At 34.3% G+C, this 15,640-nt stretch overlaps 1 protein-coding gene across 4 annotated transcripts in view; it reads right to left on the reverse strand.

The window, feature by feature from the left end:
• Positions 1 to 2,751: 2,751 nt before the first annotated feature.
• Positions 2,752 to 15,640, reverse strand: part of RFX3 (regulatory factor X3) — a 118,077-nt gene continuing 105,188 nt past the window's right edge. For all 4 annotated transcript variants that reach the window (XM_065860857.2, XM_071802659.1, XM_071802658.1 and 1 more), the window contains 5 exons: positions 15,276 to 15,425; positions 13,565 to 13,773; positions 12,445 to 12,598; positions 10,404 to 10,446; positions 2,752 to 9,618 (listed from right to left, as the gene is read on the reverse strand). In XM_065860857.2, coding sequence (XP_065716929.1) covers positions 9,380 to 9,618; positions 10,404 to 10,446; positions 12,445 to 12,598; positions 13,565 to 13,773; positions 15,276 to 15,425 — 795 coding nt within the window. In that variant the 3' untranslated portion in view covers positions 2,752 to 9,379. The remainder of the gene's footprint in view (positions 9,619 to 10,403; positions 10,447 to 12,444; positions 12,599 to 13,564; positions 13,774 to 15,275; positions 15,426 to 15,640) is intronic.

A 15,640-nucleotide genomic window follows, 5' to 3' on the forward strand; every position in this document is an offset into this window, starting at 1 on the left:
GGAAAAGAAGTGAGTAATGTAGGCTGTTGCCTCTATCAGCTGTTGGTGGTGTGAGATCCCTCTAGAGGGAGATGTCCCCTTACAGGCTGTTTTCTTGTGCATGTGTGCTGGAGCAAGACCGACTTAGTGTCAGTAGGGCACCAGCTAGGAAATGAAGTCTTAGTCTTGATGAGCAAACCAGTTAGGAGTATTCTGTAAACATATGTGTGGCTGGCACTGGTGCAGAAAATTTATAGTCTGGTTTGACAGGATGCATTGTGGGAGACAGTACTGTACTCTACTAAGCTGTTGGTCTTTATTTGAAATTAAAGGATAGGCAATGGTTGGACTTCCTGAGAAACTTCCTGAGAAAATAAAATTTAGGATGCGGCTTTTCTGTCTTTACCACAGCTCTGTGTGAAATACCTGTTTTAATCTTGGTATCCAATACTCATTTTGATATCCTAGCACGTATTACTTGGTGGGTCCTTCCCAGTTAAAACAACATTCTGCCTTTCTTTATATGAAACAGTGCCTGCAACATGTACTAGAGACCCCTAAGATATATGATTATATGATTATATTATACTTCCACAAGCCTGCCAAGGTAAGTGCTATGTACTTACAATGGTGGAAGCAACCAGCGGATGGTTGGAAACATATGCCATACCCCATGCTACAGCCTGGAATACTATCTTGGGCCTTGAAAAGCAAGTCCTTTGGCAACACAGCACGCCAGAAAGAATTGAGTCAGACAATGGGCCTCATTTCAAAAACAGTCTTATAGACAATTGGGCCAAAGAACATGGTATTGAGTGGGTATATCACATTCCATATCACGCACAAGCCTCTGGGAAAATTGAAAGGTACAATGGTTTGTTAAAAACTACACCAAAGGCAGTGGGTGGAGGAACCTTTAAAAACTGGGATTCACATTTAGCAAAAGCCACTTGGTCAACACTAGAGGATCAACCAATTGAACCGGGTCTGCCCAATCAGAAATTTTACGTGTTGTAGAAGGAAGTAAAGTCCCTGTAGTACACGTGAAAAATATGTTAGGAAAGGCAGTCTGGGTTACTCCTGCCTCAGACAAAAGCAAGCCCATTCGTGGGACTGTTTTTGCCCCAGGAGCTGGAAGCATTTGGTGGGTAATGCAGAAGGATGGAGAAGTTCAATGTGTACCTCAAGGGGATTTGATTTTAGGTGAGAATATTCAATATTGAACTGCATTATGTTAATTGCTACATGATGTTCTATGCCATACTAACAGTGTTCAGTAAGTGTCTTTCAGATCAACGCAGTGGTGATGAAATCAGAGCTGGCTTCAGTAAGTGGCGCCTGACAACTTCTCAAAAGTTGATAGTCTTTAACAGACAAACCGTGGGCATGAGATGCACTAGATGTACCATTTTTCCTGCCCTGGGAGACTGTTGTGATAAATGAAGCTTGAAGTCATTAACTAAATGTACTTCATGAGCTTTTCAAAAGGATGATCCATGGACTAAAAGAATGATGAATTACATCTGTGTATATATGTGTATACATATGTACATATGTGTGTGTATATATATATAATAGTAATTAACTAGAATGTATTGATAAGGCCCAAGCATGCCATAAAAGGTATGGAATAAAGGGTGGAATGTCCTGGTTTTGTTAAAAACAAGACCTGTTTCTCTTTTAGTGATTTTTTTTCAGCTAAGTTCTTCTAAGTAACTACTTTTCTGAATTTGGCTGCATGTTTTCAGACACTGTTAGCTCTAGAGCTGATAACGGTAGCAGTGGTATGCAGAAGAGACCCGGGCTTAGACTTATTGCTAGGGCAGCCAAGGCTATTGATAAATTTTGCATGAGTGAGAGGGGCGTATTTGCAAAGAGGGGCGAACAGAACAGGTGACTAAAACTGACCGAGTATTCCAACCCATCCACATCACACACCCTATGAAAGTGGGAGATCATGAGGGTCTCGCTCTCTTCAACCATGGTCGGCATCTGAAGAGGACCCTGCCTATCATCCCTGCGATCCTAGGCCTGGTTCCAGACCCTGCATCCCAGAGTCCAGCCCAGGATTTCCGGGTGCCTGCCCTGCAGTTGCCAGAGCAACATCAGCTCCGCCGCGGCAACACGGCTCTACCCAGGAAATTCAAGATTGGTTTTCTGTATTTTGTATTATTTTCTCTATTTATTAGTAGCATTAGTAAAGCATTTTTCACTTTTCCAACTTGCAAGTCTCCCTCCCTTTTCCTCCTATTCCCTTTCCTTAGTTGGGTGAGCAGGGGATTAACAGAGAGCATCTGCCATGGTTTATTGTTGCCCTGCAGTAAACGGTGACAATGACCTGATCAGATTAGGCCTCTAAAAATGCCAAAACATCCAATGCATTATCATACTGCAGAATACTTAAAGCAAAACTTGCAGAAGTAGGTTCTGCTGGTAATGAACTGACACCACTAACTCTTGGAGGCCAAAGTCTGCATGCCCCTCACTCATAGCTGTTAACTACCTAAATCTGTAATGGGAGATTATTGTTAGTGATTAAATTAATAAGTATATTATGATCTGTATTTACTGGGAATGTCACAGCTACTTAACTGAGCTGACACTTCAAAATATTAGTTTATTTTGCAGTCTGAAACACTCTTCTTACTTACTTCTGTTGATGCTAAATACAAAATTATTTAAAAGGCCTAAGTTGAAATATTTTTTCTTGCAAAATCAATAGTACCACATTCCAAAATATCTAGCTATAAAAAAAATTAAGCAATTCAGATATGTTTGTAACAAGAAAACAAATTTATTGATTTTAAAAGACAAGACACAATTTTGTTTTGAAAAACACAAGAAAGCTAGCCTGAGTTCAAGTCTGAAATATTCAGAAAAATCCTACTGTCTTTAGTATGTTCCAGTCATTTTTTTAAACAACACACTAAAAGTTAATATATATTTTTATAATTATAAAAGTTCCCCAGTTATTGTACAGTACACAATACAAATTGCCCACAAACTATTATTTCGCTCCTGCAGTTTTGAGAGGACATGATATACTAAAAGATTTAGCATTTCTCACAAAAATCACATCAGGAAATACGTATTTACAAAATCAAATACATTATACAAAAAAACCATCACGTTATTCTGTAAAGATGTCTTCTTTAAATAATTAAAAAGTATATTCAACTGTAGTCCAAAAACTGGAAAAGAACATTACATTATCTCACACATACAATCTACAAAAAGTTGCTTATCTCATTTACATAATATATTCAGTCAACTGGAAAATAAAAGTTTGAATATGTCCTAGTGTTATGATATTTCTGTGCTGTGGGACTGAATAATGTAATCTGCCACTTACTAAGTGAAATTTAAATGATGGCACCTAAAAAAAATACAGTATAAAACAAACGCAACAAAGGAAGTTTCCTAGAAGGTAAGAAAGCCCTGAGTGATGACAAAATCACTGATTGGTAGCTCTAGAATTAACCTAATTAAAGTTTACCACCTTAGGCACAACTTTCCAAGTTTTTGAAAGGCACTCAAAGTTTCTTTAACAGCCTCATTGGTTATTAACTGTAAATCCAAATTTTTAGTGAAGATGAGTGGAGATGGGCAACTTGCTTTGGTACAAAGTGATATTTTCCTAGCATATTTTAAATTTTTTAATTGGGTTACTTTAAGATGGATATTTGACGTTTAAATACAAGGCAATAACTTCAAATATTGTACTGAAGGAAACTTGGGGAACCATTTAAGTATTCTTTGTGTAAAAAGCTCTTGCTGGTATCAGTGAGTCAAAAAGAATTGAACTGAGTTCCTGGTAAGTATCAATCCACACAAGGTTGTTTCTCTGAAGTCTAAATTCCTCTTACAAAGACATTCATTATTTCAGAGTAAAATCCATCCAGAACTGAAAACTGCTGCAAGATGTTTTGCACAATAACCAAGAAAGTGCTTAAGAACAACCAAAGAACGTTCTCCTGATTTAGATTTAAGTGAGGCTCATTTGACGTTCACAGGCTTGTTCTGGGCCTTCGTCCCTACAGCGAATTTCAGCCTTAATGAGCAATTTACAAGAACAATTCTTACCAAATATTTAACTACTCAGGGCTTCCAATCCCAAAATGCTAATTTAGTTTTTCAACAGGAAAAGGGAAAAAAAAATCAGAATAAAACAAGAGTTAAAATGATCATTTTCAAACTAAGGCATATTTTACTTCAAAGAAACACTAGGCAGTCACTTTGTAAGTGGCTTTTACTATTTCTTAGGTAAACTGGTAAATTAAACTCAGGTCTACTGGCACATAAAATCACTAGCAGCAATGATCAAGGCATGCAAACTCAGAAGCATTTACAATAAATTATGAATAAAAAAAGTTGTTAAATTAAAACCCTTTGAGTATTGCATTTATGTTAATTAGTTATGCATGAATTTGCATTAACTGACTGAAAATGTTTACAACTTACTTGCACTATACTACTGATGTAATTCCATTAAATAACTTAAAATGAGACCCTTTTTTTTTTGTCCTCAGCTAGACTTAAGTAAGTACAGCTGCACTTAGTGTTTGCTGACTGATTGATATTGCAAGAAATCAGTAGAAAATGTATTGTACTCTCATTTAGTAAGGTGGAATTTCTATCTTTCAGTTCAAAGAATATCTACTTGCTACTACACTTGTCCCCTTGTTCTTGTAAGCAGTGTTTGTAAGAACAAAGGGGCTTTTTAAAATGGCAAAAGGCTTGTGCAATTTTTAAGTTGCTTTTAAAATTCTGACATTCAATAGGGCCATCCAAACTGTGCCCCTGTAGATGAATAAAATACTTTCATCTTTTAGCTAGTTATTATTGCAGTGATGGAGTTTTAAAATGAATATCAATATAATAATGCAATTTTGTTCTTATCAAAAACATTGCCAAAAATTTCAATGCAAACGTACCAAATATTCTGCAAAATTTTTTTTTTTTCACTAAGCCTTCTTCCAAGTCTTAAGATTCTCTTTTACAGTACCACAGTATTCCTATACTAACCTACCTCAGATTTTCAAAATAGTCTGAATATATTTTCTAAACCTTTATCTTCTAAAGGCATATTAAAGTAGACAACCTCATATCTGTAGAAACATATGCTTGTTTTTCTTCATGTATTTATGAAATTAACAAAACAAGGAAGCTGAAGTACCATTTTCTATGGGACAGTACTACATCAATGGCAGTGAATATTTTGCCTACATCTATTGAGCCTCCTATAACAAAACCATTCCCGTATAGTATGCAAGCATTTACTTTAGAAATAATTTTTTAAAAATCTACAACACTATCAGCTATTTCAAAGTATATCCTCAATGGACTAATTAAATTATCTAAAAAGCTTTGTTCCCATTATGTTACTTACAATGCTCAAAGGGTTAATGCAAGGCATTATATCAAATTAATTTTCTAATACTAGAACTAAGCACTGTGTGTTTATGCTTCTATTCCAGTTTTTATTATTTGTCTTAAATCACCAAATGAATTATCAGAGATACTAGAATTCCATTATTGATTTGTTTTAAACCATATACAAAGAGGATGTCCTGTTAGAGAGACAAGGGCCCAATTTTCAGAAATTCATACTGCTCTCTCAAATTAATGTCTTAAACTCTAAAATTATTGTTGTATGTTAAGTATGTATTACTAATAAATCTATTTTTCATCAGCTCTTTTATGGCTATTAATAGTTGTTTCTATCTTGTCAAAAATTCTGAATTAAATTGGAGTGTAGTGCATCTCTATTACAAATTTTTTCTAGACAGTGCAGATGTCAACTGGTGTGAATGACAAAGATACAAGAACAAAAACAAAGGTGAGAAAAAGAAGTGGTTTAGATGTTTAAAAATACCTCGTTTTAAATTAAACTTGTATACAGACCTATACATTCCTGAACGACAGAATATTATCTATTTTCTTATTTTTTAACTAAAGGCAGTAATGCTGTGAATCATGTATTTATAGGAAAATAATTTAAAACCTATTTTCCAAATTTGTATGGAACTTTTTTTTTCTTAGACAAGGTGCTTAGAGCATGCTATAGTACAAAAGCAAAACACAGAATTAATAGAAGTTTTAAAACTGATTTACCATGAGAAAGATGAAAATCTATAAAAAAATTTTAATAAACATATAACTTTCGAAAATTGGGCCCTGTGTTCTGAAAAGGTAGTTCAACAACACCCATTTCCCCACGCTGTTCACTGTGCTATTTGTGCTAATGGGGAAAATGCCTCTAAAACCATTGTTTCAGATTCTGTGTCAAGATCAGATGAAACACATAAACCATATCAACTCTCCTAATGTCTACCCTGTGGTTACACACTACACCTCTCCAGAGCACTAACAATAAATAGACTTCAGAGCTGGTGCGGCAATGCAACCACATGCTACACATTATAGAATATGGTCTGAGGTATTTGTATCTCTGTAGTTCAATGATTACTAGAACCCAACTATTAAGTAGCAAGAGTGTGCAAAATATTTTATCTAAGTGTTTGATTAATATTTCAGTAAATGTAAAACCAAAACAGAAGACCCCCAAAAACTGTAAGTATACAACACAGCTTACAGTAACATAGTTGTTCTAAAAAAATCTGGTAAAATCTTTAGAATTTAAGTATAGGAATACAAACTCCATTCAGTTTTCTGAACCTGTGATAGTTTCAACTTGTTTTGATAACTTATTTTATTAGAAGTTATGAAATACATTCCATTTTTGTATTCAGATTTTTGTTCAGTTTTGTTTTGCACTTTGTAAGCAGTGAACAACTGAGTGGAGTGAGGAGCTAAATAATGAAAGATACTCAGGTCCCACCTCTTTTGGCAATCTAGATTTGCCTATTACAATCGTTCTCAGCAACAGCAAATCCAACATTAAACCAAGAAAGGACAATAATAAGAAAACATTATAGTTCCATCAACACAAAAATTAAACAAGTACTACAGTATTAAAAAAAGCTGAAAATGAAAAAAATGTTGAATTATTTCACTTTATTTTACTTGTAAACATCTTATAATGCACAATGAAGGGGAGTAAATATTTATCACAGCTTAGTTTTAGCATTTTTGGTGAAGGGTACAGATGTGCTGATTTCCAAGGAAAAATCAGGACATATTGAGCAATATATGTGAGAACAAAACCTATAATGAGATTCAGTGCATTTATGAGTTTAGAAATAATGAATATAAACCTCACTTTCACTTTTAACTGGGGCAAAAGCCATCTACTGACATCAGTAGGAATTAAGCCTACATAGAATGAGCAGAATGGGTTCACCTCTTAATTCTGCAAAGGAATGAAAATTTAATTTTGTACACCAATAATGTTAGGACATTTTAGTTAATGTGCAGCTGTATTTTGAGCATATGTAAACTCTAGCAACAGACTTGTTTGCTATAAATATGCTGTTCGTTTTACATGCTTTTCTCCCATTTGGTATATATGACTGTAAAGTCATTTTCAGACACACTAGATAAACCAAAATAAAAGAAGCCCTAATTTTCTTACACAGTCTTTTCTAGAAAGTTGATCTTTTTGTGCTCTCCTTCACTTTTTGGCTTTTTATCTTATTTAATTCCACTACTTCAGTGTAGCAAATTCATGTGTCTGCATAATGAAATGTTTAAGAAGAAAAAATTGAGTTGTTTAATGTCAATTAATATGGTCTCTATAAACTGTCATTACTTAATAATCAAAATGCAAATCTGGCTGATACCTCACAAAATATAGAAATTGAAAACATGCACTGCGTTATGTACCTGTTCATTTATTTCTTTTTAGTTTTTAAAATTAAAAGTAGGCAAGGGTTTAGAAAATACATAACCATGCTTAGGACTATGGTCAATCTATTTTGACATTTGAAGTTGGTATTAAAGCTAGTTTTGCTTTCCAAATTCCCAAGCAAATTTTATTTGTAATAAAGTGAAATCCAGCTAGAAATGAGAAAAAATAGGTTTATTGTCATTCTAAGAGGGATATTAAAATCATTTAATAATAAAAAAATCCTTTTATTCTTTTGAAGGCTATGTAACCTGTCCTTACTTCTTAGGGAATTTGAAAATGACAGGCACACCTGTTGAATTAATTTAAGAGTTAAGAATAACAAAAAGTACTAAGTCTTAGCTTCAGTTCTGTTTAAGGCACCATGTAATAGCCGAGGTACAATGATCCCTGATGTACATTCTTAAATGGCAATGGTCCATCTAGCCACCTATTCAAATTCTACACAATTGGGAATAAGTACAAGTGAGGTGTGCCAGTTACACTGCCTTATCTAATTTCTGTAAAAATTTAAATCCACTTTAACAACAAGGAAATATTTTTGAAAGGAAAATGATGCAGGGTTGCTACATTCCTTGCATTCTATAAATCATCTTTTCTAAGAGCAGCAGATTGAACCACTAGTAGGAAAAGACCTGGAATAGAAGAAAGTCATCCAAATGGAATGTTTTCCTGTATGTCCAGTTCAGCATAAGTAGCACGTACATGTAAAATTAATAATAATAATAATCAAGTCACTTCTTTTTTAGCTTCAGTTTCTAACAACTACAGTACCACTCAACAGCCTAAAGCACCTGTTCAGTGGCCCAACATATAAAATCAGTAGTCTTCAAAACAGAGGAACTGGTATGCAAATAATACCTGGAATTGTTGATTTTATAGGAAGCTTGCATTGTTTCATGATGGTCAGATAATAAGGTATGTTTATGATGTACACATTACCACATTCCTTTACTATTCTGTCAGTTAAACTCGTTTCTTTCTCACAGAAAGAAACTAGATCTTCACAACCCTCCAGAATTATTATAAAAATCCCCTTGAATGCTCACAATTTTATCAAAATAGTGTCTTCTAGTTGTCCAATGAAAAGCACCTTTTATAACAAATTTGATACATCTGCTGTCAAACAAGTATGCCTCCAGTGTAAATCAAAGAAAATACTTCTTTTGATATTTCACAGAAGTGCACCTACATACAAACCTATTTATATGAAATCATCACCATAACTAATAATTAACAGTAAAATATTTTTTTAAACTGTGAAAAAAAATTAAATTATTATAAGAGGACAAAACATTAACATTAAGCTTTGCAAATATCTTACTTGCACTTGATACTAAGAAAACTCTTCATATTGAGCGGCCAATGTGAAATTATTCTGTTTACAAAAAAAAAAAAATTCTCATTTTTTTAAACAGATCTGGCAAGATACATACACCCATTCCGTTTAACAAATCCAATAAAATAATGTTCAGCACAGCTAAAATTTGACAACAGTCAACCTTCAAACTTATTATCTTTATTTTTTTTTCATATTAAATCAAAAGGGCTAATGTAATGGGGTGTGTCAGGGGCAAGGGAGGAGGTTTCATATTAGACTGCAGTATATGTATTTCCAGTAGCACTGCACTGTCTGATAGTCTGAGTAGTTGCAACAATGTGCTCATTATGAATTGGGTTCAGGATGTTCTGCTGCACTCCGCTCTCAAGCACTGGCTGCATGCAGCCCACCTGGAACGCCTGGTTTAGCTCAGTTTTCTCCCTCTTGGCTTGTGGCTCTCCATTTTCATCCAGCTCTTCATCTATTTCACTTTCAACTTCACTGCCCTCATCTGCACAAACAAATCACCATGAAACTAGCATGAAGGGAAAACAAATCTAATACAGGTGATTTTATTTTGCAAATAATAGTTGAAATACAAAAAATACAGGGAAAACTAGCAATCTGGTAATGCACAAACTGGAAATTTAAAACTTTAATGGAAAATGTCAATGATTATCTCAAATAAATTAACAGACTCTCAGCTTTAATCACTTGAGCTACATACTTACTGTACCTCGAAAAAAAATTGCAACCTCAAAAACCATCTCAAGCAATGTTCACTTCATATTGCAAAATACTTCTCTTCTCTAAGATACAATGAACAGCAAAGTTTTAACTCTTAGTTACACATAGGGAAACTGAGGTGAAGAGATTTGAGGTTACTTGACCCCAAATTACTCAACTAGTCAGTATAAGAATGTATGTCAAAATATGGCATGAAGAGGTTATAAGGAACTAATTTCTTTCTGTCCTCTCCACTGACAAGTTATCTCACAACTACTTGCATGCAATTCATCCTTCTTCACTCAGCAGAACATTTACTACAGATAAACGTACTCAAGCATACTCCTGTTTTTCTTCTCACAGCTGTTACCCTCCTCTATCCTATCAGATACAACTAAACTCTGTGTAAAAACTGGAATATGTATTCATATAACATACACATGCGCTTTAATGCATGAGGCAGCTCTAAATCCTGTTTCACCGTATTTTTAAAACCTAAGGACTTATTTTGCTTAAAGAGACACATTAGGTCTATACAGAATTATCCACTGGAGAGATTAAAATGCTTACCTTTATCTATATTTCCAGGGGACACAGCATTTAAATCACCAAACTGCAAAATAAACAATAAAAAAACTGGACACAGTCTTAAGCAAATGTGAACTTGGGCTATCTGTGACAGAGCAGATCTGTGCTCCACTGATTTAACAGTCAAGTGCATGACTTTGGCTGCAGCCACATCCACAGTACACCAATTCATTTTCCATTCCATCCTAGTTTTGTGCTTATTAAGACAATTATCACTAAGTAAACCCTAAAAAAATAAAATGAGGAAGTATAAACTTTTTTTAAGATTACTTCATCTGGGCCTTTGTTGCTTGAAGTGAGCCATGTCTGTGTTGTATAAAGCCATAAATTATGATGGAATATGTTCTAAACTGCAAATATTTTAGCAAAGAGCTCTTTTTAAAATTTCCCAGAGACAACTTCAGTTGTGCTGGAACAGAAATGAAGATGTGTCAGTGCTGCAAATCTACCTGAAGGCAGATGAAAGGAACTGCTAAGAAAGCATGTGCTATCTGCTAACTCATTTACTTACACCAAAAAAAGTCCTTCCCTGAATCCTGTAAATTTCTCTTAAATAAGAATTGGCAGAGCAAAATGGCATCGGTGAATCTCAAATTAAAGCAGTACCTTATTTAGATAAATGAATTTTTAAACATAAATGATGATACCAGTCTTTTTCATAAGAATTTTGCCAACACCTATGTCCAAAGCTGGGAGAAGAGGGAGAAAATGAGAATGCTTTCTCAGCTCCAAAACCAGTTTATACTGGTTTTAAGGTGCTTGTCAGACCATAGTCTTAGACTTCCTCACTATATATCAGTCACAATCATTAAATACACAGAAACATAAAAAGACATGCATTTCGTAAGTATTTAGTACTTCTGCCCCTCTCACCTCCAAAAGTTTTGGGTTACTTACTTCCTGATAGTATGTCCATCTTCAGTTTACATAAAATTTTAGAAGGCCCTACACTACATTTCTGTCTAACATATATAATGTCTGTTAAAAAGACAAGAATGTAGGAACTGTATACTTGTACATTACTGCAGATATAAGGCAGAGATTAAGAAAATAAACTGTTGATAGGTCACTAAGCAGACACTTAGTTTTTCTGAAACATGCCATGCCATATGATATAAAATAATTTGACAAATAAACCTTAGGCATTTCCAATTTCTCTTGAAAGTATAGCATCTACTTATAGTATTTAATGAACCTATCAATATATCTTGAGGCAAGAAAGATATCTGATGCCAAATCAACTTGCAAAATGACTTGCAATTTCTCAGTACCATAGAATATGATAGAGTGACTCTCAAATGTAAAAATGTAACAAACCTGTCCCATTAACTATCTAGTATATTTTCAAACATATCAGTTTTCCAGCACTTTCGTTCTTTGACGACAATTCATGCATGCCTCACCATCTCACTAAAAAGTTAGATGAACTACTGGAGAGAAGACGGAAAAGATAAACTTTGTCTTGCAGATGCCATGGATGAGTATAAAAAACTGCTTACAAATTGAGACTCTTGTTCTGTTTTTTAAACAAATAATCTTTGAAAAACATGTACTAAAGTCGATTGTGTTGCAAACCTCTGTGTATTTATTTTTATTACATGCACGTGAACAGTACTGTATAAGCCAAAATTTGGCATGTAAGCCATTACTCCCAAGTCAGTGAGGGTATTCAGCTCACTCGTGTTAACATTTGTGTGGGAATTAAAAACTTGTGCAAATACTCATAAACAGAATCGTGTAAGCAGCACTCTCCTTTTCCAAATTGTGCACATGAATCTGCATGCAGATTTGTAAAGGAGCAAGCTCATTTCAAAATAATTGGTTCTTAGAATTCAATGTGGTTTTAGTACTCTGACAAGCAACAAATGAAGCAAGTTTGAAACTGTTGTATGTATTTGTAAGCCAATCTACTGTTATGTTGCAGAATATCCTGCAGTTCCCAAGAAATATTTAAAAAAATTTCAGGCACATACTCAAATTCATCACTAAATCTATCAAACTCATCTCTTACACATTATCTTACCTCTCCCATAACTGCAATAGGTGTCTCTCCTGTTGCCTGAGCAACACGATGTTCTACTAAGTAAAACATGTATTCATCGTAAAGCAAGCGGATCAGATGAAAAGAGCCAAAGCTAGCAGCACTGCGCAAGGTTAAATCTCGAATCACCATTGAGCTATTCAAAAATAGAAAAATATATATATATATTTATGTATTATATGTCATAGTCACTTTAACACTTATCCATGTAGACATTTCACCTCAAAACCCATGTTCTCAAAAGTAATGCTATGCAAAATGTCTGATTTATGATGTCTTTGGAAAGAAATGTCCAGGAAAGGCCATTATTTGCTTCTCTCCTTTCTCTGAAGGTATTGTGGACACCACATTACATAAGAAATAACAAGACTGTTTAAACTTTCTTTGTTTTGATATATGCATAACTACCAGTACTTGACGTATATTAAAAACCTAACTTGAAAGAAAACTGTGTTGAAAACATAAACAACTAAAATGGCAAGAAAACTATTCGATTTTAAATTAACTAATGCTTAAATTAGACTCTGTTGTGTCCACCTTCACAGTATAAAAGTTCTGATTGCCACAATTTTAAAACTCTGACAATTAAAATTACATACTGTATTGACAAATACTGGTATCTTCAGCAAGCAGTTACTACAGTCATTTTCAAAGAACAAGGTTTACTCTGATAACTGTGTCAATAAGCAGCTAACATGGAATGCTTGTCTTAATGTTCATTTACACATTAAAAACAGGTTTTGTCTTCCTCATCTAATAGATAAGCCAGTGTTTTAATAAATACTGTTAAAAACAGTGGCTTAATATTTTTGCAGTTATTCAACTCAAAAATTTTATATTATGTTTCTAACTCAGGACTAAATTCCACATACACTCATTTGCACATGGCCATTAAAAAATAAATGAGGATCATTTAAGTCCATGGTGATTTGCAAGTTGCCCTTAGTTCAAGGTTAATGACAATAACTTTCTGAAAAAAAAACCCCATTTTTCATGACCTAACAAGCCACTGCTTCATGTTACATCTGTCAGCTTTACTACAGTGAACAATTCAGTAGATAATAGAATAGTTAGAATGCTTTAGAAGTCTATTAAATACTACCTGTAGAAAGACCATTTTAACAGAAATTGCCGTGCTGCTTTAGGAAAGCTAGGTCTTCCTTCATATGGTTTCAACGCTTGCATCATTACATTATCAAGCCAGGCAGCCCACTGCTCCAGCGTGCTCTGCTGTTGAAGAGTCATCTTGAAATCTGTTTCTAGTCTCTGAACCATGTTGTCGTCACACTGGCACACCCAGGAAGCCTGCTCCTGTTAGAGCACACGGCAGCTCTTGAATTAACAATACATAAGCCAAAGCACAGAATGTAAATCTTTCTCAAATATTAAGCAATTCAAATGATGAAATGGACATAACCCACTTACTAGACAAACCAAGTAGTTTTTAATTTTATGTCTAGCATAATTTTTTTGAAAGCAAATGGGTGAGAAAAGCATAACACGTAACAAACAATGGAAATGACACAAGTATCTTGCAGTTTTCCACATTCACTTTCAAGAAGGCTTCTACTTTACTCATTCATCATTTTTCTACTGTAATATTCAGGATTTGTCACCTTTTCTGGGACTACAGACAGCACAGGGAGAAAGAAGAGTTAATCAGGGGGCTAAAGTAATAAAAGAAGTAGCAAGAAATAAAGTGCAAGGTTCCTTTTATTCTGAAGAAGTTTAAGCTTAAAGACAATTTCTGTTGCATCATAAAAGAAAGCTTTGTATGTAAACGAATATTGTTTTGTCTGCTGACTATAGGCAGTAATAGATACACATTACTTAAAGCAAAATATAAACTACATGAAAATGGAGAACCACGCTCTGCATAGAATAAGCAGTTTAGTCAGTGTTACCAAGTTTCAATAAGACTAGTAGTCAATTCAGAGAGTAAGAGACAAAAATGAATACTTAACTAACTGCAAGCTATGTGCTTAAACTATAGTTACCATATGCCAGGTTAACACCTCAACATTCACAGACTCTGTATCCATATTAATCTACTACAATACTTAATATATGGTATCTTCAGTCAAGTACTCTCAACTGACTTGTGTTAAGCTTATTAACAGGTACATTGGAACACCCATTCACAATGAGAAGAGAGAAACATTGAACTACCAGTAGTCTGGAACATTTCACGTTGCTGGGCAAAAGGAAGAAAAAATACCTTGCCTTGGAGGAGCAGAAACATGTGGAGAAATCAAGCTTAGTGAAAACATAAACTTAAATGCTACAGCTAACTGGAAACTAATTCTAATCTGTATGAACACAATCAATTACTCAGGAGATCTTGTAAATTTAAGCATATGCACTTAGATAAAGTATAGTGATGGTTTTGTGTTTCCAATAATTGAATAATCTAATAAAAACAACATGCATTTCATAGCTTTTAGAGACATTCAGAAGCTAGCTACTATCTGAGATCTAATTATAAGATATAGTTCATGCTATTATTAAGACATCATTCATGGTAGCCATCCTAAGAATGTATTGCTTTACATTTGCATAGAAGTTGGAAGAATATGTGCACTTTAAGACAGTGAATGGAAAAGGATAATGGTTCTGAGCTCTTACATTCCTAAAGTATAAACTGTCTGAATCACCGCATATATGTTCTCGCTTCACTTTTTTTTTTACATCCAACAGTAAAGTTCAAAATCATTGAGGAAAGAAGAAATAACAGTTTTGGTGGCTGTTCTTGTTTGTTAGGTTGGTTTGGTTTTGTTTTTTTAAAAAAACTGTTATTTAAAGCTACGCTTTACCTGAACATTGGCAAAATCAACACGGTTGAGATCACTGAGCATCTGGTTGATTTGAGAAGTATTTTGAAGCACAGCACGAGCTGCTTGAGCCAGGTGATTAAGAGATGTGTATCTTCGCAGAGTCTGGGCAAAGGCACTTACAGCGGCAACCTATGAAGAAATCAATTTATTTTAAAATATTTTACTCTTTATCTGTAGCTTAATTCTACAGATTGAGTCTTTACCTTCATGTTAATATTCTGCATTAATGAGCCCTCATACGTCCACGTAGCAGAACAAACCATGTTTTCAGTATAATTTCTGGAAAAACTAAGTTTTTTCCTCTCCCAATATTCAATGCTTGATGTTAGACATGAAATTTAGTA

Source organism: Patagioenas fasciata, chromosome Z (genome assembly GCF_037038585.1).
Source record: "Patagioenas fasciata isolate bPatFas1 chromosome Z, bPatFas1.hap1, whole genome shotgun sequence".
Lineage (NCBI taxonomy): Eukaryota > Metazoa > Chordata > Aves > Columbiformes > Columbidae > Patagioenas > Patagioenas fasciata.